This window comes from Aphelocoma coerulescens, chromosome 7, assembly GCF_041296385.1.
Source record: "Aphelocoma coerulescens isolate FSJ_1873_10779 chromosome 7, UR_Acoe_1.0, whole genome shotgun sequence".
Lineage (NCBI taxonomy): Eukaryota > Metazoa > Chordata > Aves > Passeriformes > Corvidae > Aphelocoma > Aphelocoma coerulescens.
Genome location: NC_091021.1, coordinates 7562762 through 7590388, shown reverse-complemented (window position 1 = coordinate 7590388; position 27627 = coordinate 7562762). Strand labels below are relative to the sequence as shown.

The following is a 27627-nucleotide window of genomic DNA, read 5'->3' as shown; positions in this document are numbered from 1 at the left end:
GAAATCTCATATCTGTGACAACAAGAAACACATAAGTCAATTCCTCCTTTAATGAAATAAAATTAATTCTGCCCATTCAGATAACTTACAAGAACATTTACAATCCCTTACCTCATGAGGAAGAAGCAGCATGGTCTCCAGCATTTTTGGTTGCATTTCACTATTTTGCAATTATTACCTAAAGAGTTAGCATGCATTTGTCCAATCTGCAACCTCCTGTACAAAAATTATGCCATTTTCTCCTTTAAATAGGTAAACCCCATCTATTTGCTATCACTGATACAGCCAGTAGCGAGCAGATATTTACTGAGTAGCCCTGTTGGAACACTGCTGAATATGAACTCAAAATCTCAAGAATTAGTTCATTTTTTTAAAGCTTAAATGCCTTGGAAATAGCTCTCTTTCCAAAAAAAAAAAGGTCACTGTTGCTCCCCTCTAGTATTAAAATACTGGTTGCCTTAAACTACATGCTGTGAGCTCAGCAAAGCCAGAGGTACCACTTATAACCCCACAGTGTTTTTTTCTGGGAAAATCCCAAAGGAAGAACTGATAAGCAAAATTCTAACTCTGGGCACTTCTCTTTATGGGAAGCAGAACTGTCATCCTGGTGCCAGTAATTGCCTATGGAACTCTCGGCCTTGGAGGAATGGAAAGTGCTTGGTATTGTTACAGGATTCCTACAAGTGTCCATGCCTTTCCTGGGCACTGTTATTTTTGGCTGATTTGTCAAACTGGCCAGAGGATGAGTAAGATGAGCTTTGGCTTTTAAAAGCACATTTTGCTTGAGCAGCATGAGTGCCCTCCCTGGGTAACAGGCAGATGAGCCCCACTTAGGCAAAAGGAATAAATGAGGTGACACTAACAAACTGATGACACACTCTTATCTTTCTCCTTCTTTACTACTGAATGTGATAAAGGTGGAAGTTCCAAAATTATAAAATCCCACAAAATCACCATGTAATTTCATCAAAACAACCCTGCTTGAGTGCAGTGACAAAGAAAGCAGAGAGAGGAACAGGAAAAGATGATCTCGGAAAATGGAGACTCCAAACTTTGGCTCCTCTTGATTGCCAGCCCTCTGACTTGTACTGGAGAAAGAAATGCCAGCTTGCTGGTGCTGGCAGCAGTGACACAACAAAGCAATGCATTATTGTTATAGTGATGGGACATTGCACAGCCTGAACAAGGCTCTTATGGGAGCTGAACTTTCTAATCTGGGACAGTAAAATCCTTGCTTGATTAGAAAATATTCCTCTCCCGTTTCAATGATGCTCTGAAATATGCCAAGAAGCATTAATAGCTGATGGACACAGTAATTTTCAACATAGAAAGTACCATGACACAGACTGAAAGAGCAGAGATGAAAAGCATAAAGACCATGATGGGCTCTGTAATCTCTCCCTGAAGTGGCATCTCTGAACTACATCATCTTGACTGAATGCAAACCAATGAAGTGCAGAAGAAGCAACTACTTCAAACAATACATATCACTGTGAATAAGCAGCTTTTCCTTTATATTACAAAACCCACTGCCTAAACAATTGCAAATCTTTTATAACTGGAATTTCCAAGATCCCTCAGGATGGAGTGCTGACTCCAAGATTGCTAGACACAATTGCAATGGATCTGAGGTAGTACAATAAGTAAAAAAATAAAATCTCGACCTGTAGTTCAATTCAAGTTAAGTTGCCATTCTTGAAATTAGATATGCACATTTAGATTTATTTTATGGCATTGTCTGTAGTTTCAGAGAAGCAGGTGTCTTTCAATTATTTATTATAAAGCCATAAAATGCTCTCAAATAGAACAGTTCTATTCTAATATTCTATTAGAATATTCTAATATTCTTTTAAACTATATGAAAATAGTTAATATTAACTATACTTGATAGAAGTCAACTTCTGTTAGTATACCTCTTGAGAATCCCACAGAAATTAATTATTTTAAAATATTCTCTTTTAAAAGAACAGGGGGGTCTTTACTGAGTTAAGAGACTCAATATCTACTTTCTCTTTAGAAGGTGACAGACATTCTGAGAAATGGAACCAAACAGTGTATGAGATATGGGCTTGGGGAGACATTCACTGACCAAAGTTATAAAATGCCTTTTTGTTTTTGTGCACAGCTCCCATTCACAGTTGAAAATTCTGCATCCTAGAAGCATGCCCCAAAACAGGGCATGATCTCCTCAAATGTGTTCCATATGGTGGCAGGCAGTAACATCAATGATCCTTATGCACTCTAAAACAGGCATCAGGAAGAGAAGATACAAACACAGACCAGTATTTCTACAGTCTCTAACATCACTTGTGCATGCTCCATTCTCCTCTTCCTCAAGGGATTCCCAAAGCTTTTAAGACAACTTTCTGGACTCCTAAAATATTTCCAGTGAAGTCAAGAACCTTACCCTAGGTGCTTTCAAGCCTTTGCAAAATGAAACTGCTGTTGTTAATAACCTTTTGAAGACCTTTTAGGAGTGTTTGACAGATCTGGAGAGGTTAATCAACTGTAACTAAAAAACCCAAAGCTGTGCATGATATGAAAAGTAGAATTGAAAACAGCATTCCGGGACAGTCTCTTTCTACAGGGTTTCTTTGGCTCTCCCTTGTGCATCACCATCACCATACTTACTCCACCTGCTGCCTTCCCCAGAAATGCAGGCTCTAGGTGCTAGAACTGTGGCTTGACAAGGAAAGAACTAACATGAAATAAAAGTATTTCTTGAAGTACAGAAAAGAGACTGTAAAAGAAAAGCCAAGTTAAAATCCCCAACCCAACCCCTTCCAAGTGTATATGTCATAGTTTCACAGCTAGTTTGTTTATAATGCAACTTGGCAGCAACATCAAGGACTTTGGGAAGATGGTATAAAGATGAAACGGCATTACTGAATGTGATTCACAAAAACTGTATTTGGCTTTGCATGCAAAACGTACGTAAAACTTTAAAGATGCTTTATTAAAAAAAGTAATGTAAGCAAAAAGTAGGTCAGTTGTTACAGAACTTACTGATCTCTGTAGATCTACTGGGTACTGGAGGAGGCTGTGTACCATTGCGAGTAGGTGTTGATGACTGAGGGGATATGGGAGAAAAGGGAACCATATCAAAGATGTCAGTGGAGGGTGATTTAGGTGTCACACTGCCTGCCTACAATAAGGACAATAAATATTAGGGCAATGTTTCACATGAAAAAGATCACAATACTGAATTCTTCAGCATGCAGATAAGAGCCACATTTTGAAAAAATAGTTTAAAACAACCATCAGCATGCAAACCCCAGCTCCTGACACCAAGCAAATGGCATTTGCAGTACAGACTGACTCATGCTGACACTCCCCAGTACAAAAGCAGCATCATAATTTTTCCATTTTCAGTCGAAAATGTATCACAGTTACACCTGACAAAGCTGTGACAAGCAGTTCTCTCTTGCAAACACACGAGCAAAGACATCTTCACGAAACCCAGTTTGATGTAACATGGCAACAACAATGTGCTCTGCTCTGGAGAGCACAGAACCAAGTTAAAAGATACAATCCCAGTATTTTTTGTTTACTAATTCTTCTTTACATAATCTCTTATTTGGCAGCCTAGAGAAACTGGTAAGATCAAAGCTTTAAATGTATTTTCCATAAGTAATAGCCTAGACATGTGATTAGACACTGAATATTAATATCCAAAATAAACCTGTTGTCCTTGAATGTGAAACTGAAGAGATTTCATTCAAAAGGCCCAGGAATTTGTAAGGGTTCAAAAAAAAAAAAAAAAAAACTGGGCAAGCAAGAAACCCCAAACCCATCAATTACTGTAGTTCTACAGCCATATTTATTTTTGAATGGTTCATTCCTCCTGCCACCAGTCCACTACTTCAGGGCACAAGTGAAGCACAGTCAAGTCAAAATACACTGAACACTAAAGACAGAGGATGAAATAGATTAAAACTGAGACTGACAAGCTGAAGGAAAAACTAGTTTACATGTTCATGTTATTGCTGAGACAATAAAGAAACCCCCACACTCTGTGTATTAGAAAGGCCAGCCAGGCACAGGGAAAGCCTGCAGCTTTGAAACAAGATGCAGTTTGCCCAAACTATCCACATGGAAATTTTGAAGCACAAGTTAAATTAGTCACATGGATCCTTTTATTCAGAATACACAAATATGACAACCTGGCAAGCAGGTAGTCTTTAGCACTGCTTATGCATGAGAATCCCATGGATAAACCCTTCTTTCAGAATGCTGCTTTCTTCAGTGCCTGTGCTGCAGCTGCCCCAGGACAGCTTGCATCACAGGTTTCTAAGCCAAGCCCACAGGTAGCCCTGAACCACCCCTGTTTCTCTCTGGAGGCTTCTGCAGTGGCTGCTGAGTAGCAATATTGATCCACAGCCTTCCTCTAATGCACTGCTTAAAGAGGAAAAAACACAGAGCTCTTAAGTCCTACATTTCCTCTTTCTTTGAGGCTCTGTGATTCCATGATTCTCAGGAGTTTTGAATTCATATTTTAAATTTGGATTAATATTTTGAAATTGGATTAAGAGAGATGTATAATTGTTCAATATCTAAAAGAACCTGGGGTACTTCTTTCCAGATATACAGAAGCATAGCAAGAAAAAAAAAATCTACATTCAACATGCTGCTTTTATTTTTTTGCTCCTTTTAAAAAAAATTCTCTGAGTCACTGCTATTCCAAAGCATGACCATAGGTGAATTAACTTCATAGAAGAACTAGGTTTCAAGACTTCAGCACATTCAGAACTCTCACTGTCCTCAACATGAGTTAGCATGGAATTTCAAATATGATGTATTGTGGAAAGATTTCAGTGCAGAGTTTAGACACCATAGGCTCCTGTTAGTGTCCATGGACCTTGCATTAACCCTGCAGTAAACCAGGATAATCTGAGTCTGGCAGATTGATGGATGCCACCTGCTCTCACTCAAAGCAGGGCAGTGGATGGGCTGGACCCAAAATAAACATAATGAAGAAGCACATCCCTTCCTTCATCCAAACCTCTCTCTGATTGTGGACAGCCTTTTGTTGGCATTAGGAAGGCAGCATCAGGTTTGGGGCATAAATAAATGCTTATATCAACCTACATTATCATCAACACCCATGGAGAATCCTAGAATGTCTTGGAGATCCTAAGTGTTAGTGGAGAATCTTATTATTTGTTAAATGTTTACAGCTACCTAGAAGACAGATAAACAGCATTTACATTTAGTTATAAATGTGCCTTTTAGGCAAAAAAACGCAAACCCACAGTTTAGACTAATTTCCCAATTATATTCCTTTTTGTTGAAGTCAGTGACTGGCCATTTTGATACTACTATATAGTTTAATTAAAACTATAAGAGAATTAAAAAATGTGTATTTTGAATACATGTGAGCACAAGAAGCATTTTTATTTAGTGAACACATGCAGAAAGCCAGGATGGTCGCCAAATAAAGCCAAACATTACTTGCAAATGGGAGAAAAGTTGATAGTATAAGCACATTAATATAAAAAAGCAGGCAATATGCCCATTTCATATTTAAGAATAATTTTCAAGCTTCATTTTTTACATTTTTTATAAAGTATGCTGAAAGTTATCTCATGGCTGATTACTTTTCTATTAATTCATGGTGGGGGAGAAGCCACTGAAGTTGGACCTTTAGAATTGTTTTGAATCACTAGTCTTCATATAAAAATAATGAACAAAAGATTGACTGATAACACAGAGATCAATAATTAATGGACTAATTTAAACATGTTGGAAAAATAAAAATTTAGTTTTGGGGATGGGAAAGAAAAAGCTCTGTAGAAAATAAGAGTAAATCTTCACAAATTCCATATTTTAAGAGTACCCCTAGAGAACCTAAGATGCCCTGTCCTTTAGCCACTGTACAAAATGCACTTTTTAATACAAGTTAATACACAACAGAGAACAAAAGAAAGCCAAAGCTAAAAAAAAACAAAACTGAAAAAGCTTTTGCACAGCAAGATTACACGAGGTCTTGGGCAGCTGTATTCACTGGCAGGCTTTGGAAGACCACTCTTTGAAGGTGGTGGTATTAACAATCCAGGTGGTAGTCTAGAGTCAGGAGAACTCCTAGGAGTAAGCGTAATGGAAGAGATATCTAAACAAGGAGGTGAATCCTCATTGTTACACCAGAAAAAAGTAGAGGGTCTTTGAAACATATGTTCATCATTATCACACTTTATGTGCAGCAGCTGAAAAGGAATCACAGAAAGAGAAAACATTCTGAGGAACAGAACGTGAAAACATCAGGGAAAGAAGAAAAAACAACACATTTCATATTTCAAAAAAGCAACTGTTCAGCAACTGTCAGCAACTGTTCAGTGCTATAGTTACAAGATACAGAACTTGAAAATACTTCAACACAAAATATGAGAATATGCCACATTAAGAGGTAACCCCGTACCAACTGGAACAAAGACAACTTGCTCCTTGATCATTAAACCAAATAAAATGAAGTCAGGCATCTTTCCAGCAGTGTGGGTGTGTGTGTGAGATGCTAAGAAATGTCTAAAGCCAGCAAGGGATCAGCAATCTCTCACATCTGTACTTGTAACTTAGCAGGTAGGCACAGGTCTGGGGAGAAGAGTTACTGTGCTCGTTAATGCACAGGTCAGAATTTTCTCTAACTAATCGAGGAAAAGCTCACCATTTACATACCACCAATGCTGAAAGAACAGCTTATTATTGAATGAAAATCTTTAGAGGATGGATTTAACTCTGGATCTTAACAGAAGGGATTGTGCACTTGTGCAGAAAGTTCTTCTTGGCCACAGCCAAGAGTTCCACATGGAGAAGGCAGGAATGGCACCTGGGCTGGAAGTGTCTTGCCTAAGCCCCCTGTGACTGGCCCAGGCTGAGGCAGTGGCAGATGAGCGCAGCAAAAATTCTGAAGTCTGCTTTTACTCGCTTTGTAGTGTTACACATTCGATATGTCATGATTATTTCATAAGAAGTTTGCATAACTCAGTAGATCAGGATTCAATCAATTATTTTAAACCATTTTTTTCAGTTATATGTAGAAAAAAAACCATTTCAAATCCTTATGAGTCTCAGCTTCTTTCTTCCCTTTCTTTAAAGATTAACCAGGCTAAGGGTACAGGTGACCAAATGCAGTAACAGTGCCATACTTGAGAATACTGAAACAACCCACAAAATTCCCTTCTCAAAACTTGCAATTCAGCATTAAAGAAAAAAAAGGTTTTCATCCCAACTTCAAAAATTTCCATACTGGAATTGTGAAATGGAGGGTTTGGAATGGTAATCAATTAAAAAAAAAAAAAATCAAAAAACCTACAGGACAGAATTTTGAGTATGATTTCAAGAGTATCACCAGACTACAGGTAGAAGAGTTGCAGTGCTACTGTGTATTACTGCTGTGGAATCCTTGCTGCTATACATAACCATGGAAAAAAACAGCCCTTGTAATAATAAACACTCAAAGAGATTAAATATAGTCTGATTAAGAAAGCCAAATACTCCCCTGAAATGCAAAACAGCAAAGGATAAGTAGTTTTCATAAGAAGGCATGGAAGTCACATGAAAAATCACACAGAAACCAGCAAAATGCACATAGGACACCAAGCAGCAAAGCTATGAGGATGATGAACATATATCAAATCCAGGCAATGGAAAAATTCAATACAAAACCTGAATATACACCCTGGTGTCATCTGAGCCCTGAACATGGAGCAGTCACAGGGCTCATCAGTGACACTCTTAGGACACTTCACACCATATGGGGTGTCAGGCTTCCTACAACAATTTTGGGAATGCACCTGCTCAGGAAATGAATTTTCCCTAGGAATTCTTCATTTGCAGAGCAGCATAGAACCCATCAAATGCTGGGAGTGTTCCTCTGTGTCTTATCCCATGGTCCAGAAAGACCTGAAAGGCTGATGGACTTTCTGCTCACAGCCCTAGGGTTCCAAGCAGCCCACAGACACCACAGGGGCAGCAGGGAACTGCATTCAACAATGGAAAACAGGGAATATCACCAGATGCACAAAGTGCAGGGGGAGAAAGCAAGAGACCTTTGAGCTAAAGAATACAATCTAAAAAGGGTGTAGCTTCTGAAAATTAATACTCTTACGCCAAATTATAAAGGAAAAAAATATAGTAAAAAAATTAAATTGTCATTTTTTACGGTAATTGTGTTTTGTCTGAGGTTCCCCCTCTGTAACACTTGTAGTAATAGTGGCATTGATACAATATGTCCCAATTTGTGCCTCATTTCATTAACAAAAGAAAAACAACAAGAAAACAACAAGAAATGGTACTTCATGAAATAATCATACTAGTTCAGTAGGCTTGGTCTCTTTTATGGTTAAATGTATCTGTGTGCCAGCAAAGGATTTATTTTTGACTCATTCTACTGAAAATGGTGCTGAAGATGCACTGTTGGGCTGCACTGTACTGGAAAATGCAATGTGATTGAGACTTTGTTAATCAGGAAATCACTTCTAAATTGTTTCTTTTTAAAAGGTGTCTCAAGACATTGATTGCAATCTCTACGTCATACCCACATAAGAAGTATGAATTAGAATAAATTGAAAAATGTTTTTGTTCCTTAGAACATTCAAATTGGTTATATACAGAAGCACCACAGTGGGTAACTGCAGTGATGTTCCAGGGAAAGGTGAGTGACCTTGAATTGAAAATTATGCATTTAGCTAAGAACCTGCTCATTTCCTGAGATTTGGGGCTACTAAGAACACACTAATCCATAACTTACTAATTCATAAAATACTGTATAAGCATTAGCAGTTTCATTAATGAACTGCTACATCTTCAGTTCATTTAGTACTTTTTCAGTGATGTGAAATATGCCATAGGCAATTTCAAATTAATTTTCTTTAACATCATAAATGTAACAGAATTTTATACCCTCACAAAGAAGTGCTCAAAAAACTGAACACAGAATATTATAAATCTAAAAAAGCTGAAGATAGGCAAAAAAACCCATGTGCATTTTCCCACTTGGCAATCTTGGTGGAAATAGGAATCAAGTGATATGCATAAACACATTCCAAAATGTTTTTTGAAATCTGCACACAGTTCCAATATCTATCTTGGGGTTTTCCCATGACTGTGGTGAAGCTTTCCAATGAGGGTAGCTGGTGAAGGTGGCCTGTGCTTCCAGGTCACAACAAAACCTTGCAGGAAAGGTCTAATCAATCAGTATCTTTAATGCTCTACTTAAAAATGGAGGGGTTTTGCAGCACATCCATGTAGGAGTATGTATTCCATACTGCTTCTTTGGTAATCTTTATGGTGCAGGAAAAACACTGCTCCTTCTGGGGCTGCTTCTCCCAACACCTCTTCTTGCTGCCTTTCAGTTCTGCTTCTCCCACATTTCAGTGCTCTCAGGGAACCCTGGCAGCTTTGGGCAGCACTAGCAATGGAAAGAGCAGCAAATAAGACATGATGTGAACCCACTCTGTCAGGGCTGCACTGAGCTCTGGAGGCTGCATTTACACACAGCAGCAGCACCCAAAGCCTCCCTGCTATACAAACCGGAGCAGTGTCCCCACAGGAAAACAATGAGAGGAAAATCCAATGGTCCTCACATAATCAAGACCAAATGCAAAAAAGACCAGCTACTAAAGCATTGCCAAGCCACTGGAACAGATGAAAAGTAAACAACAGATACACAAGGCACAGAAACTTCAGCAGTGCATGCAAAAGAGTGAGACAAAGGAAACATCCCATGCCAACATTTCCCATGGCACACGGAAGCGCAGCTCGAAAAGCCAACTAAGGAAACTCTTAGTTTGGGATTGCATGTCCTCGACAGAGCCACTCAGGACACGAAAAAAAGTGATAGTTTCTGTTGCATAACAACTTCTGCATTGGCAAACACAGTCATTTGAGGGACTAACTTTTCAAAGTTCTAGGAAGACTGCTCAAAACCATTGACCTGAATGCAGAAAAAATGATCACTAAGCAGTTTATTATTTACTGAATGTGCTGAGCAAATGTAAATCTAATTAGTTACAATATCCTGAGAGAAAAAGCATGAAGATTGACAATTTGATGTTCAACTTTCACAATATATTTTATGCAAAAGTATTTCATTATACAATCCAGTTTTCTCTCTTTCATTTCCAACTATGATCTCATTGCCTTAATGGCTTCTTTTATAGGTTTAGAAAGAAATTTTATTTTTCCCATAGAGTTTATGAACTGACAGAAAAAGCACCTAAATTAGACTGATGTTGATTTGGCCATATGGCTAGATTTAGAGCAGCTACAGAAAAATGTTCTTAGTGATACTAATAACCAAGCAAGGAGAGAATTCTGATGCAATTGTATCCCTCAAAAGCAGACCTTGATTGCTGTCAATGCTTTTCACCCATTTACATATTGCAAAAATGCAAAGGGTGGGTAATTGCATTATTCACACATATATTTTGCACCCATTTCAGTCTGTCAGTATTATTTTAAAAGATGTCCTCAATAAACCCTTATTTGGCCTGCAAAAAAAAGAATCAAGAAAGAATCATCAAAAAAGCAGTTTTAGACTAGATTTCCCTTTGTATTTCCCAAACAAGCCTTCAACTTTCACTACTTATAAACTGGAGAGAGAAAAGTAATCCATAAATTTTTAAATTATTACTACTTTCAATTTTCATATGCAAGTGGTTTTGGTTTTTGGTTTTGTTTTTTTTTTTTAAATAGAGCAACTGAGGACTCACAATAAACACCCTAATACTCCATACTTATTATTACTTAAAAAAGAATTTAATTAAAACAACTAAATATTTCAGATGGAAAAATATTCTCTCTTATGAAATTATCAACTCAAAATAATTTTGTATCTGTGCTTAAAATGAAGCTTCAAGCTTACAATTCACTGTTTGCAGTTTCTTCTCTTAGTTAGACCATGGACTGATTTTTGGATAAGTCACCAATGTGTACACATTTTGATCAGCAAATTAAGGTGTTTCTGTGATATGTTTTGCAAAGAAAGTGTCTAGCACTACTACGCAAGAATTCAATATGTGAACCTGGGGCCAACTCCTTGCAGAGAAGTAAATCTGCCAGCAAAGCTACATATTGCAGTCCAGCCTGGCACAACTCATTTTGTCTATAGTTTCAGAAACTACAGACAAAATGTTTCTTGAAACAATTTGGAAGTAAAAGAGGATCTGAATTTTAAGTCTTGAACATATTACATTTGATCCTGAGCAAATGACTTTATTTCATATTTAGCTACAAGCCTATTTTCAATGACAACAGGAAGTTAGAAAGGTTTATTTTAAATGACAGCCTGGACGTATCTACTTAGAACTGAAACATGTTGAGACTGGTTGGGTTTTTTAAATGTGCAGCGAACCAGATGTTTAAAACCATACACATATTCAGTCATCCATCCACAGTTTAAAGATGCTCTCACATTCTATTTTCTTTTGATACTGAAGTGAGGACAGGAAATGCAATCTGGTCCTGCTTGTGGGAAAATGATCTGGGAATCAGAAGACTGAGCTGTCAAAAAAAGCCAAATTGGCTCGTTTTTGAAAATAGAAAAAACAAACAACCCCAAACCACACAGACAACCAAAATGTCAAGGGTCAGTGATATAATACAAAAAACCTGCTGCATTTCAAATTTCCCAAAGTGTTTTCTCCCCTCTTCATTTCATGAAAATCTAATGGGAAGACTAATGTGTCTGGAATGATTAAAGACACAAAAATCAATGCACCTCAGAAGGAAGAAGCAGGAATAAAGAAATGATAGACTGGCACTGCATGCGAATGATGCCCCAGCTTCCCAGTTACTGACAGGTGGGAAAGGCATCCTGTCCTGGATCAGTATCATAACAAAGAAAGCATGCCAGTGACATCACGTGCTGTCTGTCACAGCACTGTGGCACACTACAGGTGCAATAAATTCTAACAGCCCCTAAATTTCCTCTCCTGGGGAAGGAAAACACCCCCCACTGTCAGCCTGCCACTATGCCTGCTTTGACCTCAGGGCTTCCCGTCCCCTTGCACGGGGGGGATGGGCACTGAGGGAGAAGACACAGCCCAGTGGGATGTCAGTGTTTCTATTGCCGTGGTTGTGCACTGCCAGCACAGGCCTTTGCAGCACCCCCTGCTCTGGTAAGGAGATCCTTGTTTGATCAAGTTGCTGGTGGTGGCTGCAGTGCTACATCACCTGCTGACTGCCAGGGGCTGCTGTGGCCATGCATTGATCACTACAGCAAGAGCTCAGGCAGCAATCTGTATGGCAGGAAAGCCACTTCAGCACATCTGAAAATGTTGGGAGAGCACAAACAGCATGCAAACAACCAAATATGAAAAGGGAAGCACAAGATATGAAAACCCAAGGTACTGTTTAAGCACAGACAGAAACAACTTTTAACCATCTGTAGTTGGCTCCTGAAACAGAACATTTCTTTACAAACTGCTGTGATGCCAGTTAAAGGCACACATTCTTTTATCATATTAGGTGTCAAAGATCAGGGCTTAGACTTTCCACTGACCACTGAACAATCCCTTGCCTAGAACTCAGCAAGCTCAGAAGAGCTGGACTGCCAGATAAGGAGCTCCAGCTGTAGAAGATTAACAAAATATAAATAAATCAAAATGTTTCTTTTGTCTAAGAAAAGCTTCAGAAAGCTGTTGTATGGCACTGACATCTGTGCATAATTCAACAGTGTGAGATGAAAACTTCAAGAAAACTTATACTTTAATAAATCTGTTTTAAATCACAAGAGAATGATTAACTTATGTTCACAGCATGTAATACCAAGACTATCTGCAGGGAAGGAAGACTTCCCCCATCCACCCAAAAAGTGCTGAGAAAGGTGCTCAGACAAGGTATTATTCCCCATGTTGGATATTCAGCTTCATTTAAGCTATTTTATTTCAGAAAACACTATCAGCAGATCTGAAAAGTTTACTCTGAAAAAATGATCACAATATAGATCTGTTACGTTAATTTTGAAGACAGAGCAGCAGCAGTACAGATATTTTTAGTTTAAATTCAGAAAAAAATCTCCATTTAAAACGAAAATGACCTTTTTCATTAGAGAAATTATGTGGAAATAGGGGGAAAGAAATTTTTGCACCGCTTTTTTCTAATAGGAATTGAGACTTTGCAGAATCATACATGAAATTGTAGTTGATTTGAATGAAAAGTGCATAAAATTAATTGCAAACTATAACATGCAATTGATTTCTTATGAATTGTTTGTAATTTTGTTCCTTCATACATATTTGTTGCTCACATAGTAACAAAGGAGATAGGTGTCATCACATTCACTGCTATTCCAGGCACATTGACTGATAATTCTTTTAACAGACTCAAACTGCCCTAAGAATATTTATGCTTCTTTTTCTCTGGACTGAAGTCACTTGACAACCTCACCAGTCCATTCCTTCATTCATTCTCAACCGAACAGTTCCATTTCCATGGAGTTATTCTTACACCAGCACACTTGAGAGCTCTGATTTACCATCTCCACAAGGTCTGCTTTAGAAAGGACCTGCCTGAAAAATGTCTCTTGGTAAGGTGCCAAAGCTGATAGTGCACAGCAGTGAGTACTGCTGTGGGCCTGGAGCTGAGAAAGACATTTTCCTAAAAATGTGCTTGGTTTTGGTTGGTTATTTGCTGGTTTTGTTTTGTTTTAATTTTTGGCTGCACATCTGATGGAAGAATCCTGTAAAAGTAAAGGAGCTTAATCCAAACTCCTGCTTGAAGCAGTTATCTGAGGCTGCTGAGGACCATGCTCAGGGCAGATTCAGTATCTCCAACCTCTGGGCATCCTGTTCCAGTACTCATCCATTTATAGAAATCTCTTTTGTGTCAGAATGCATGCAGATGTTGAACAGGCTCTTAGGTGGCTCTTACTGCAATTCTAATCATTTGGGACAGGAAAAGATTGGAGGTTTCATTTTAAAGATTAAGGAGTAAATAAAGCAATAAAATTAAAGTGCAAATTAATAGCTGACCGTTATTATTGAGTTGAACTAATTAATATCAATAATTATCAATATTCTATAGTTTTGCTGCAGCACAAGTGCTATTTAAGCAATATGCTTATTCATTGTACCAATAGTAATTAACAATAAAACAACATCTAGGGAGAGAGTTTAAAAATGGCTGGCAAATTAACAAACCTAGATCTTAACTCTTTAATAAGGAATGTGACATCATTGTCTTAGAAGACACAAATCATAAACTATGGGATTTTTTGAGGCATTATTAATAATTCTCTAATTTGTTTTGCTTAATGAAATTACAAAGTAATTTAAATTAAAGCATTGATTGCAATGGATTTAAGAGCCTGTTTATTTGCATTCAAATATACATTTAGTTATTATACTCATAAAGAAAGACAAACTGCCATCCCAAATGAGGAAAATAAAAGACTAAAGAATTGAATAACATGACATTAAATCTAGCATTAAAATTGATTACCTATCCCTGAATGCTTCAGAAGTGAGAAGACATTCATAATTTAAATGTCCACTGTGGTAGTTACAGAGTATTTATAATTTATGGTGCTCTCTCCTCTAAGTAGATTTCAAAAACAAAATAGCAGTTCCTCATGGGAACAACCATCTAATCAACATAAAGAGAGTGCACAGACACCACTGATAAACTGTCAGCACCACTACAAACATGCTTTTGCATTGCCCAAACTTCTAAACATCCATTTAAGGGGAAACAGTGAACACTCTGGGCAGGAACAAAGTGGTCCAAAATGCACAGCTGAAAAGCAGTTCCTCTTTTGTTAAGATTTTGCCACACATACATTAAGAAATTTGATTCCTTTTCACAGCTGCCTAAACCTGTACAGATGGAACACACTTGTAAGAAGAAGGGAGTCACTGGGAGCAGTCTGCAGTGCAACCTGCATTTTGGGAGGTCCTGCCTAGGTGTAAGGAACTGCCAGCCAGCAATTTAAACAGACTTCTGTGGTCATCATCTACAGGAACTGCAGAGCAGTCTTTCCAGCAAGGAACCCACACTTGCTCCTCTTTCCCATCACCCAGCCTTAGTTCCCAAGACCTAATGACTCCTTGGCAGGCAGATTGTCAGTCACAGGTGACCATGTGCTTATCAAGGTTGTGGGGAGTTCCCAAGCAGTGTTTAGAAACCAGATCTTTCAGTGCAGAAGGGTTTTTCACCCTCAGCTGGCACATTCAGATCTCTACTTGAGTGAGCATTTACTGTCCCTAGGCAGCAACAAATAGGTATGATAGGGGATGAAAGAACCACAGCTGGAGAGACTGTAATTTGCACTTCTGCTGGCTTGTCACAATGTCACTGTTAGTTCAACACTGCTCTTCAGCAGACATGTTATGTGATCTCTGGATGTTAATGGCAATCTCTGGGAACAGCAGGGATGCTCATAATGATCATAAGGTGATTATAAATACAGAGTGACTTCAGACACAAGAGCTGTTGTGTACTTACTGGAGGCGCATGTACTTGTGTTATTCTTAACTGGTTTTCCAAATCTTGAACTTTATTTTTCAGTTCTGCATTTTCAGTTTCTAATTCTTGAATCTACAAAGCAAGTGGTTATTCAACAGCTATTGGGATAGTCATGGATTTCAACAACAGCATCCACTGAGCATAAGTGGTAAAGTAAATAAGTAAATCTGGTGATTTAGAATCAAGGTTGAACTTGTTATCTGACTACAAAAAATACTTAAATTTCAGTATCCTCAATATTTCAACCTTGCTTTTTAGTGTCCTTGCAAGACAGCAAAACATAAAATACTTTTTAACACTTTTTTTTTCAGTCTTCTTTTGTTACGTTAGCAATCTGAGAACAATGCTGGAAATTATGCTTTCATAAAAAGCAGATAATACAAATACAGCAGCATGCACTTTTATCCCTTAAAAAGAACAACATAGTTCAGAACTTACTCTTTTCTGTAAACCTGCAATTTGTTTCCTTGTTTCAACATCTTTTCCTCCGGATTCCAGAAATTTCCTGTAAGCTAAGTCAAATGCTTGACCAATTGTTAAAGTTATCTCTTCTGCCTTTACATAAAACATAAGACTAAAATTAGTACATTAGGAATATTTGATAGAGCTCCTTTCATTTCAGAGGATCACAAAATACTTTACACCAAAGGCTTTGCCCATCCACCATGAAGCCAACACTACCAAGGAGCATGACAAGCACCCTTCAGCAAAATACTTTGGCAAAATGCTATGAAAGAACATAAAAATACTTTGGATAAAGGAGGGAGAATGGACAGTATAAATTATGTATTCAGTTTCCATAAGCACAGATACCATGCTGCACCATGGCTTTTCCTAATGATTTCTAAAGCAAATACAGCCTGTTCAATCATTAAATAAATTCTTTTAGATGTAATGAAATAATGCTTTCATGTTAATGGATATTTTGACCCCTATTGATTTTAAATCTGGATTTCAACACTTATTTTTGCAAGTACTATAAAATCTCACTCAGGATATTGCATTAAGTATTTATCCGCACAATTATTTCCAACTACATAAATCCAGAAATAAAAGAATCCAAACAATACCCAAACCAGAAATTGCATTTGTATGTGCAAAATATAATAATTTACTAGTTCTATGCTATTCATATCCTATGTTATGTTGTGTTTATACAGTCAATGCAGAATATGTATTTCAAAAATGATGGGGGTAAAATAAGCCTACAGGAAGCTGATGGAGGACACCAAGGTTTCAGAAAAAAGTGATACCAAAGCAAGACCAATAAAAGGTGAACATATGGATACACCACTTGCTTAGGACTTTAGCAGAGAAAGTAAATACAGTAAGGAATAACTGTTCTGTCTCAGACACCAGAGAATGTCAGTACTTGGTGCAATGAGTTGTCTGGGAGTGCTTTGTGGGGTTAAACTTGAGAGATGGGGCCGGGAAGGGGGATGAAAAAAGAAGGGAGAACCTTGTGGTGATAAAATTATAAAAACCCCAAAAAACAAATAACACACAAAAAACCCCAACACTAAAAACCAGAGACAGACACATCAGCAGAAGAGCCTGCAAGGGTATCTCAGCCCCAGAGTTGCAGTAATCTCTGCAAACAGCTGTGCAAACATCTCAAGCCTGGTGGGATGGAGCCTGTTCTCCCAGAGTATTGCAGATGCTTCCCCCAGGATATTGAGCTGGGCAGTAAGAGAAATTATGCCAGAACACCACCTCAGATCATTGAAGAGAGAGAATCTTCCTTAATTTAATGCATCTAAGTTACAAGACATCATGTTGGCATGAAAAATTATGTCCCCATGGCTGTGTGTCTCTAATTAACCATTCCCACCTCATCTCAAGGCAGACCCATCAGCAGAACCTCAAGCCCTGCAGAGCATCTCGCATACTTACACACTTTTCACTGTCAAACACGTAGCACAGATGCTTATTTGATTCTGAGTCTTTGCATATGAAAGTAAATATTCTCTTGTCAGTTTTGTCATCAGCACAAAAGGATATCCTGTGGAGCTGACAGTTGTGCTGGACCTCCTACAAACAAACAGAAAGATAATTTTTAATTAATTACTACACTCGCTTAGGATAAAGATGCACAAAGGAAAGCTCTGGATTTCCTCATAAGAGCTGGCAAGCTGCATTAACATTTTTGAATACCTTATTGTACATGAGAGCACCCAAAAATGGACTTTAGTATAGTATAACAGAAGTAAGCAAACTCATCTCCTAAAAAATGCTCCTGTTTTTACTGAATGTAAACAGGAAGCTTTTATTTGGACAGCATTTATCTGGAAGTGTTTATTTGAACAGTAATTTCTGTTCTAGAAAATTGATTTTACTATTGCCTTGCATCCCCCTGTACTTTATTTAGGGCCTGATTATGTAAAATAATCTGTTCTTTTTCCAGGTGCACAACATCTTTAAATTTCATCATCTCTGAAGGTTTGTTAAAACGGATTTACTGAAATGAGTCCTTACTTTGCTACAGTAAGTACAGAAAACAGAAATAAAATGGCTTTGTTAAACAAATAAAGAGAAATAAACCTGACATACAAATAATTTCTTACTTGAGGTGCCACAGAAGCAGCTTTTAAGCATTATTATTTGTATATTTTTGCTACTGTATTTCACTTTCCATTAAAAAGCAAGTTACAGCTGTATAAAAAGTTGTAATGGCAATGCTCTTCAGCTGAGCAAGCTTGACAAGACTGAAATAAACTATCTCAACTATTTTTTGTTGTTGTTTTTCTTCAACAAGTCTCTTCTTAGTATTTTATTTTATTTGGCTTATTACATGGGAAAGCAGTATTTGCTTTAAAGGAAAATATGTCGTTTAGATGTGAACTATTATCTATTAAAAAAGAAAGTCTCTGTGCAGTACTGGGGTTCCCAGCTTGCTGTAAGCCCATAAACAAGGCCATGCTCTCTCTGCACACAACCACATATCCAAAAAATGCACCCCATGGGCAATCTTTTCCCCTTGCCCAGCTGAGTTCATTTTCTCAGTCTTTACAGCTGTTCTTCTGAGTACTCCATTTCTCCCATGCCCCAAATCTCTGTCCTGTTGTAGCTCTTCAACACACAGAAATAATGACGTGTGCTCTCCCTGGCACTGTGAGGTTTACAGATCCATATAACTATTTTATCTCATTTAAGGACAGAACCACAGTTCTATAATCCATTTTTTGAGTGCCACGTATAGAATCAGGTCCTGATGTATGAGCTGGCCTCTTGTTCCTACTGCCATTAATAGTCACTATGTGACTGAAAACCAATATTCCTCTGTAACATACTGAAGTGCTTTGTTTCAAAAACACACTGCAAAAGAGACTTTAATTAGTGCGGATAACATGAAATTGAATTTCCTAAAGCATTTATAAACTGTGCAAAAAGAAGGAAAACTTGATTCAAATTTACATGCAGCTACAAGAAACTAAGTGGGGGAGATAAAAAGACTCCTCACAGCTGATTACCACTCGAGTTGTAATAACAACATTGCTGAGAGATTAGAATGTTCCTACTCCCCCAGGAACATATATCCCACAGCTTTCTGTTAATCTCTGCAGGAAATCTAAGATCTTTTGGCACTTCAAACTGTTATTTTAAAACAGTTTTTGCCAGGATATGGGGTTTAGCACCCCCGTCTGCCCTACAGCATAAGGAAGATGCAAAAACTCCAAATAAAGTTGACATTCTTGTCCCCTCTCCTAATGTAAGAACTGTTGAGCTCTGGTTGTGTCAAGAGTCTGAAGCAAAAATGGGCTATAAGCAGCTGCAGCTTTGAACTACAGCTACCATTTGAGAAAAGGCAGTGCCTGAGTGCAGCAATTACTCCACAATGAAGAAACAGGAACAAAAGTTTCTTTCAAATTCAATATTCAACATATGTATGGAAAGGTTTTTATCATCCGAACTGTTAATATTTATTTAGCACACTGTTTTTGTCTTCCTCAAAGTCTAAAAGTCCTGCTGTGAAAGGATTAAGAATATTTAATACCCCATTAAATACAGTCTGCCTTCAGGACTATCATGTACCTTCCTGGGAAGATGTCACCCAGATGTTGTAAAAAACCATGGTATTTTAGAGATCTTTTTTGTTATAATACCTTAAAAAATATAAAACAATAAAAACATTAAAAACAGTGAAACAAATATTTACTAGTTTAGCATGAAAGAAACCCATGTAAGTTTCTTACCTTTGTTTTTGGATCTAGAATTTTTACACCATAGATTGAGATTTGTAACTCAACTTTGGGTGTCTTTTGGCCTTCAGATTTCTTGATATGTCTTGCAAACTGAAACATGAAAAACAACAGCAATCACATTAATAGTAAATTTATTTGTTTTTATTAATTCTCATTTTCTCTTAACTCCCTCCACATTAAGTTGTTTCCTTCCTTCTTCAAAAAGCTTCCCATAAACAACACCAACCATTCTCAGAGTCTCAGCTGAGCACAGACCAGCATTTCTAACTTTACACTACTAAAGGCTCCTAAAATTCAGGAAAAAGTATTTTAACATTACTTAGCATGTTCCCCAGTAACTTTGATCTGGTTTTTATGCACTTAATTGCAGCTTTTGCATGAGATTTCTATGAAAGCAGCAGGAACATGAACACTTTCAGTTTAGCAGCTGCCTGGTTGTTGAGCAAGGAACATCAGTGGGTTTTCCACACCCCACTATTTCTACACTCACTTCCATACTCGTGCATGGAGGGTACTTCCAGATGCTCCTTTAAGTTGTTTTAAACAGAGTCAGTTTGAAAGCACTGCAGTTGTCAACACCTAAGAGGTACTTGATCTATTTTATTCTCAGAATCTATCTACCAGCAGCCCACTGGATGATGGCTAGATAGCACTTTATATGACTGGGTTGGGTAATGTGTCCTATTCAATATGTTTTCCATCTTTTTCCATCTCATTTTCTAGATGTTAGACTTACCTTTCTCTCTTTCTCCCATGAATACTGCCTATAAAATCAGCACAGTATCTCAAATTTGCTCCTGCATGACAGTTAAGGAGTGCCCTAAATTTGTGTACCTTTCTTAGGAAATATAGGATTGCTCCGTATTTTGCTCCATTACCAGAGCAAAATGTTGCCCTTTTTCTCTCGAGTCTTTGACAGCCTAGAATGGTATTTTCAAATGCATAAATAAGGATGATGATCCACTAAAGGCCAGGAGTTGGAGTCTATGCTTCAGAGCTCTGTTTGAACACATCATCCTCAACATTCCCATTGAAGAATAAACTGGGTGCATAATTCCCCATCAGTACAAATACTCTGTGTCAGAAGTCAGTGGGGACAGTGGCTTTTAGTGCCATCAAGAGTCTAGGATGTCACCAAGGGTGCTGTCCTACCAGACCTGGAAGACACAAGCCTGAATTGCCTTGTGAGAGTGAAGTGCTCAGCTGTAGCCAATTGACACCTCTCCCACAAATCCTTAAAAACTCTAGATAGCTCAGGGTTTGGATTTTTGCTCTGATCCTTTTCTAACTAGTACTTGGAAAATCTTCCCATAACACAACTGCTTTACACATTATGACTGTCAATCTCTTATTTAATTTTACTTATAGGCAGCTTCATTCATGGCAAATTATTAACTAGTTTGGAGAACCACACTAAAAGCACAAAAACCTGTTTTTCCCTTCCTCCCAATTTTATTCCTCATTTTGAAGGTATACTTGTTGGACATTTAATAGCTAAACAATTTATAATTAATCCTATTAACTTCGCACAGTAGCAGGACTTACCCAGACACTTCATTACTGATTAATACATCCCAATAGCTGATAAATATCACACACTTGGTAAAACAAACAGCACCCTCCCACCCCAAAAAACCCAAACAACTATCCCCATGAAACCACTCTGTGCCATTCTCAAAACCAACTCTTAAATCTAAATACCCATTTTGCATTTCAACATCTAGGACTGTTACAGTCACTGGCCAAATGTTTTATAAAGGTTCATACAAGATGACTTACTAATGAAAACCAACTAGCTGAAAGTCAAGAAAATATAATTTCTAGTCTGCCTCTTCAGCATCATGTATATGCCTCTTGCAACATCCTTTTCACATCTGCCTATTTAACTTCAAGCCCAATGTCTTGCATATATAAACTTGTAATACACATTAATCCCTGTATTTTTATTAAGGTGTGCCATTCCATATGCACATTTTAATTTTTTAAAAAGACATTTTATAGAAAATAAAATTTTAGAAATCATAATTGCTGGTTTACAGCATTCTGGCCAACAACATTTCTTGACTTTAGAGGACAATTCAAATTCACTACAGAGAAAAAGCATTTTTTTCTTTAATAAAAATCACTCATTGAGCCCCATGAAATCTGTCCTAAATTTTATACTGCAAATTTAAGCTATTTAAGTCTGTGCTTAAATAGGAAAAAGGCCAATCATTGCTTTATTAGCACAGACTGGTTTTTTCCAAGATGACTATAAAACTTCGACTGTCTTTAGACCATTTTCAGATCATACATTTATTCATTACCTGCACTCCACCAGCTTTCCTCTCTGATTTGTAATTTCCTGATGTCCCTTCATTTAATGGGACTTTGAGGACATATGTGATCCCTTTTTTCACTGCTCTTCACTTTGCCAGGTTAAATGGAATGACCACAAAGCCCACAGATCACCTGGGCAGCTTGGACAATCTCAATTCCCAACGTACTCGACGGTGCCCAGAAAGACACCCATGGAACAGACAACCCTGGGACACACCTCAACTTGAAACAGTCTGGAACTTGGGCAAATCCTGACCTTTGGAAATGTCCCTTTGCAAACCAGTCATGCACAAGTATTTCTGTGCAGTAGTGAAGGGAAAGAACAAATATTTGATTTTACTGAGTTAAACTCATATATTAAGAGTATATTAACTCATATATATATTAACTGGCATATATTAAGAATGATGATGGAATGCTTGATTTTCCAATGGCAATCATCTCAGAGTCTCAAACAACAGCTACAACATGAAAAAGTTGTAGTTTTTAAAGAAAAGAAGTTTTAAAGAGAAAAGTTTTAAAGTAAGTGATGTGAACAACTTGCACAAGTTTTAGAACAGCTGGCCAAAGCTTGCTCCAAGAAGTCATGAAGACTTACAACACTGAGGAAGTTCCAGAAGGCAGTTCTGTGCCAATTCTAAAAAAAGGGTAAACAAACTGACCCTATCACATCTCCACTCTCAAAAAGCATAAATCCAGTTCAAGAAATAGAGAATTCAAGTGACACGAAATTAATGATGATCAATATTTTACAAAAATTGCAGCTTGTCCAAGTAGACAAAGCATCTGCATTTTCTATGCCATTATATTTAAGAAAGTGAAGCAATAGAAACAAAGTATGAGTTAAGTTAGTTACATTAGTCTCCAGATGCAGTTATAAACAGGAAATTGTCATTGGGAAGATATGTTTCTAATGTATTCCAGCAGGGTTTATTTCTTAAGCATGAAATTTCTTAAGCATTGAACAATGACCAGGAGAAAAATAATTACTGATAAAATCTGCAGGCAGAAAAAATAAGAGGGGAAAAAAATGGGAGAAAAATAACTAATGACCTGAAATCTAAAAATCATTACAGAGGAAGTTTTCAGACCACAAAGGCTGATGAAGGGGCCAATAACAGAGAGAATCCTCATTAACCAGAACACCACAGACTGGTATCCCAACAGAATCTGTTGTGTTCCTACAGGCAACCCTGCAAATCTCACATGTGGCAACAAACTTTGGTTCTTGGGAGACTTCCCTGTGACAATGGGATTAATGAAGTCTTGATAACATGGTAGGCCTTCCCCTAACTGTGGACCTTCTCATGAAACTAAATATGGAAAAATATTTCAAAGAGATCCTTAAGATGACAACAATAGCCACACTGCATCAGCTGCTTGGGAGAAAACACTCAAATTTTATCTTCTGAGAGTTTCAATTGCAGAAGGATGTTGACAAAAAGGAGAAAATAAAATCACAAGATATTTACCAAAGTTAGCAGAGGGCTGGAAAACCCACTTCAACAAACCCCATCAAATCAAAACCAGGCTAATGGTGAAAGAAACCAATCACAAAAGAACCCCTTCAATACAGACATCCAGACAAATGAGCTTTTTAATCAAAGGTTTACTGGGAACAGTGACTGAACAGCACACAAAGATTAACTCAGAAAATCTGTTGCAGTTTCTTTCTTAGCATTTTTCCTGCCCACTGTCCTGTGCAATAACAGATAACACACAGATACTGATCAGCAATTTCTTTTATATCTGACGCTCTCCAGAATGCCACGTTCAGCCACCTCCCACACTTGTGCAGAGTTTGAACAGCACATCCCATCACTGAGTTAGGTATCACGAAATTTTCTTTTCTTTATTTCTACTCACTCCTTCTACCTAAGGAAGACCCCAAGGGAGCTCTGGACCTGGGAGATGTACAAACATTATTTTCTCCTATCAGCACACATTTGAAACACAGTAATATTTGTATCTCACACAATAACATGATTATTTAAGAGGGTAAAAATCCGTAGCCTCCCACTGGCATCAAAATGGAAAATTACGTAAAATTATAATGAATCACGGCATGGCTTGGGAAGAGACATGAAGGGCCAAATTCTTAAGCTCTTAGCTTATATATATAATGTTCTCAGGCACGAACCCCAGCTTTGGTCCAGCTCAGTGGGATGGGCTAGTTTGTGTTCAGCTGCTTCAGAATTAACATTTTATTTTCATAGCATCTTTTAGGGAAAGCAACAGATACAAATAAACCTATCTTCTACAGTTTAACACAGCTTTAAAAATAAAGAAAAATCACCCATATATTTTGTAATTTATTACAGTAGCAGTGAAAATTGGATACTCTAAGAGACTTATTAAAATTAAATCTAATGTGTTTATGCATCAAGTCTTAGCAAACTACAACCAGAAAAAAAATACCATGAGAAAAAAAACCAAAACAAACATGTTTTCAAAATATCCAGGAACTGGAGCTGAAGAAACAATTGCTAAGACAAATTTTATCTATACATCTATAAGTCAGTTGAAGCCGTGCAATCAAAACTATGTGCTTCTCTTTAATATTTACACCTCCCTACACAATTCAAGATTTAATCAAAAGGGAGATTATTCTGTGATTTGGGTGCTAATCTTCACCCCAGGGAACAGAGGTTCAATTCCATTTAATGCAGGCTACCAGTGAGACATCAGATATTGCACTTCACACAGACACCTTAAAAGATCCCTGGTTTAGGGCAGGGTTGTTGGATAAGATGGGAAACATCTTTGTAACCTGACTTGGAGAAGATGCTTTTCCTCTTTTTTTTCATTAAAACATTCATTATAAGGAAAGATGCTGGAAAAAAATCCTCAACAGGCCCCATTTTCTTTGCAGTGCCTTCACATTATCTATTGGTCGTGTTATGGTCCAAACTCTCATGGACATTTGATGTGGGCAAAATGAAATTATGACCTCTGAAAAATAGCTCAAGAGGAAGAAAAGGATGAAAAGACCACTTATATGCAAAATTCAAGCTCTCAATAACCATCTGGGTAGAAATGTATTTCGATGGAATATGTTGTATTTTATTTTCCAAACACACACTGGACTGAGAGGAAGGCTATCCATCTACTATCCAGAGTGTGGAAGACAACACAGTGCAGTCTTTTTTCCATTTCTCACTTCCTGAAAGTTTTATTTGAAGGTGGGCTGCTTTGTTGTTGTTTTGCTTTGAGTTTTTTTGGTTTTTATTTTGCTTGTTTTTATATTACTTGGTGGCATGGAGTTTTGGGGCTCTGTTGGGATTTTTTGGTAGTGGGTTTTTGATATTTTTTCTGTTTGGTTGGTTGGTTTAGGTTGATTTTTTTTTTTTTTGGAGGGGGGGCAGGGTTTAGTTTTTTTGAGAGGCAGGGTAAACAGGTATTTTTTTATTCAGCTCTTCTCATCTGACTTGCTTTGGCCTTCAGATGTCCTTGACTGGTCCTGAACCACAAATTCCACATTCTGCAGTACTTCAAAGAGAGCAGTCATGGCTGTAGGGCTTGGCTGGAAATCTCTTTATCCCAATATTAAAAGCTTCTCTGGCCTCCACCCTCTCTCCTTTCAACAACAGATGAAACTGAGCTTTAACACAGAAGGGAGCTCAGAACAATATCCACTGATGGTCCTTTAAGGGCAGCAGCAGGACAGCATCTCTGCATGTGTGGAAGTGTGTGAACCCTTCCCTTTGTGTATCCTTAAGGGTCAAGGACATGATGAAAAATATTTCAAGTGTTTTTAAAGAGATTAATGCTATTTGCATTTTGTCTGGTCATCTCCACTTACAGAAGAAAAGTGGGAGAAAAAAGGATAGTGAATTGAAAGCTGGGTAAGTGAACAGCCTTAAGTTCAGCCCTCACAAAAACGCCCCTTGGCAAACTGTAGAAAGAACAGCCCAAAACCCAGGTATTTATTCTGGTTTCTCCCTAACACTCCTCCAAGCAGCTTTCTTACCACTGCTCTGGTTATGCTCCTCCTTCCATCTGTTATGCTGCTCTTTCTACCTGTTCCCACCTCCTGCACTTTATAAGAAGGATCAAATTCATTCCTACAGTCTGATCTACAAGTTATAACCTTCATTAATCAAGGAAAGTAATCATTTTGCTTTATAAAATAAATTCTGATTTGACCACATGTAGACATTTGACTCCTGTAGGCATGTTTGGATACAGCATCTGGGTGCCATGTGCTTTAGGTTTTGTTTCGTTCTAGAAATAAGTTTGACCAGAAAACTTGAAGGAAAACATGGTTTGTAACAAATCATGATAATAGTTCACCTTATCTTACAAATTAATATACACATTTTAAAACATTAGTGTCCAACTTTCTTATTTCTCCTGCAGTACAGCTCCAAGCACTTGGAAAACACACGAGGAAATCCCACCTAGACAAAACCACTGGAGAATCGTCTACAAAAATTATATAGTTGCTTGAAGAAAACCTATCTTCTAATTGAAACTGTCCCAGAAAAATTGTCAAGAAAATATAAAAGTAGTATTTGGGATAAAAGTACAATGAAGCATCAAAAAAAAAGTCCGTCCAAGATATTTTATGTTTCTGTAGAACATCAGCTCCATCTGCTGGGAAAAATCAGTTTGTGGAATGGCAGCTGCAGTTTCTGTGCTGGGCAACCCAAGTCTTTGTGCTGAGTTAAGGGCTTTTGATTTAAAGGAGTAAACAGTTGTACATCAAATCTTGACTCTGACACAGTTGGATGACGTGAGGGCTTAAGAAAAATGCTTTCTGGTGGCAGTAATTCATGGTCTGTATATCCCTGTAAGCACATGACTTCAAAAGCTTATTAGAGCGACGCATATCACTTGTAAAAATAGCTCTGAACATTAAGAAAAGTGTCAGTTGTTTTTCTGCTAGCTATTAATTTTAATGAAAAACAAATTATGATTAATAACATTGCAAACGAAAAGCAAATCCAGATAATTAAAAAATATAAATATGGCATCACAAGCTACATATCTTCTAAAAACTCTCCTACCCCCAAAACCACTTTATATTTCTTTCCATATAAGACATTAGTTTTTTAAACTGTTTTAATTGCTTAAAAATTTTCAAGTAGCATTTTCTAAAAAAAAAGCTACAGATGTGTGCTTAATAATAAAATACAGTACCTCTAGGCTTCTCTTCAAAGAATACAGATGCACAGTGTAAGTCAGTCTTCAAATGAGTACTCAATTAATTGGGGATTGTTTCAAACATAAGAGCCTTTTATTGCTCTCTGAATTCTGTTCCAAGATTTTTCAAGTCCTTCCGAAAGTCATCTTTATTTACTTTGGAAGTTCTCTAATAAACTTGTGATTAGGTAAGATCACATGCAATACTTAATATCTAAGCTCCAAATTCCAAACTTGAAGGAAATAGTGTAATTCTGGCAGTGACTATTCAGACTTCTATCTCCAAGGTGCTTTACTTGGGGAACACGTGTAGAAAGTTAGAGCAGGTATCTACACACTCCAGTGACACCATGAATATATACACAACATTTCTGGCTCTGCCCACGCTTCTGGGAGCAGTTATTTGAAATCCTTTCTGGAGCTGCTTTCAGAGAAAATTATTTCCATGTGTGAAATCGTAGAATTCAACCCACTCAAAGCCTCCAGTGATCAGTGAGAGCCC

The 27627-nt window shown here is 37.5% G+C and overlaps 1 protein-coding gene across 6 annotated transcripts in view; it reads right to left on the bottom strand.

Moving 5' to 3' along the window:
• Positions 1-27627, bottom strand: part of GULP1 (GULP PTB domain containing engulfment adaptor 1) — a 176932-nt gene that overhangs the window by 13736 nt on the left and 135569 nt on the right. For 5 of the 6 annotated variants that reach the window (XM_069021937.1, XM_069021933.1, XM_069021935.1 and 2 more), the window contains 6 exons: positions 19653-19751; positions 17353-17490; positions 15898-16014; positions 15439-15531; positions 5979-6203; positions 3007-3145 (listed from right to left, as the gene is read on the bottom strand). In XM_069021937.1, the coding sequence (XP_068878038.1) occupies positions 3007-3145; positions 5979-6203; positions 15439-15531; positions 15898-16014; positions 17353-17490; positions 19653-19751 (811 nt within the window). The remainder of the gene's footprint in view (positions 1-3006; positions 3146-5978; positions 6204-15438; positions 15532-15897; positions 16015-17352; positions 17491-19652; positions 19752-27627) is intronic. The other variant, XM_069021938.1, reaches the window with a different exon arrangement.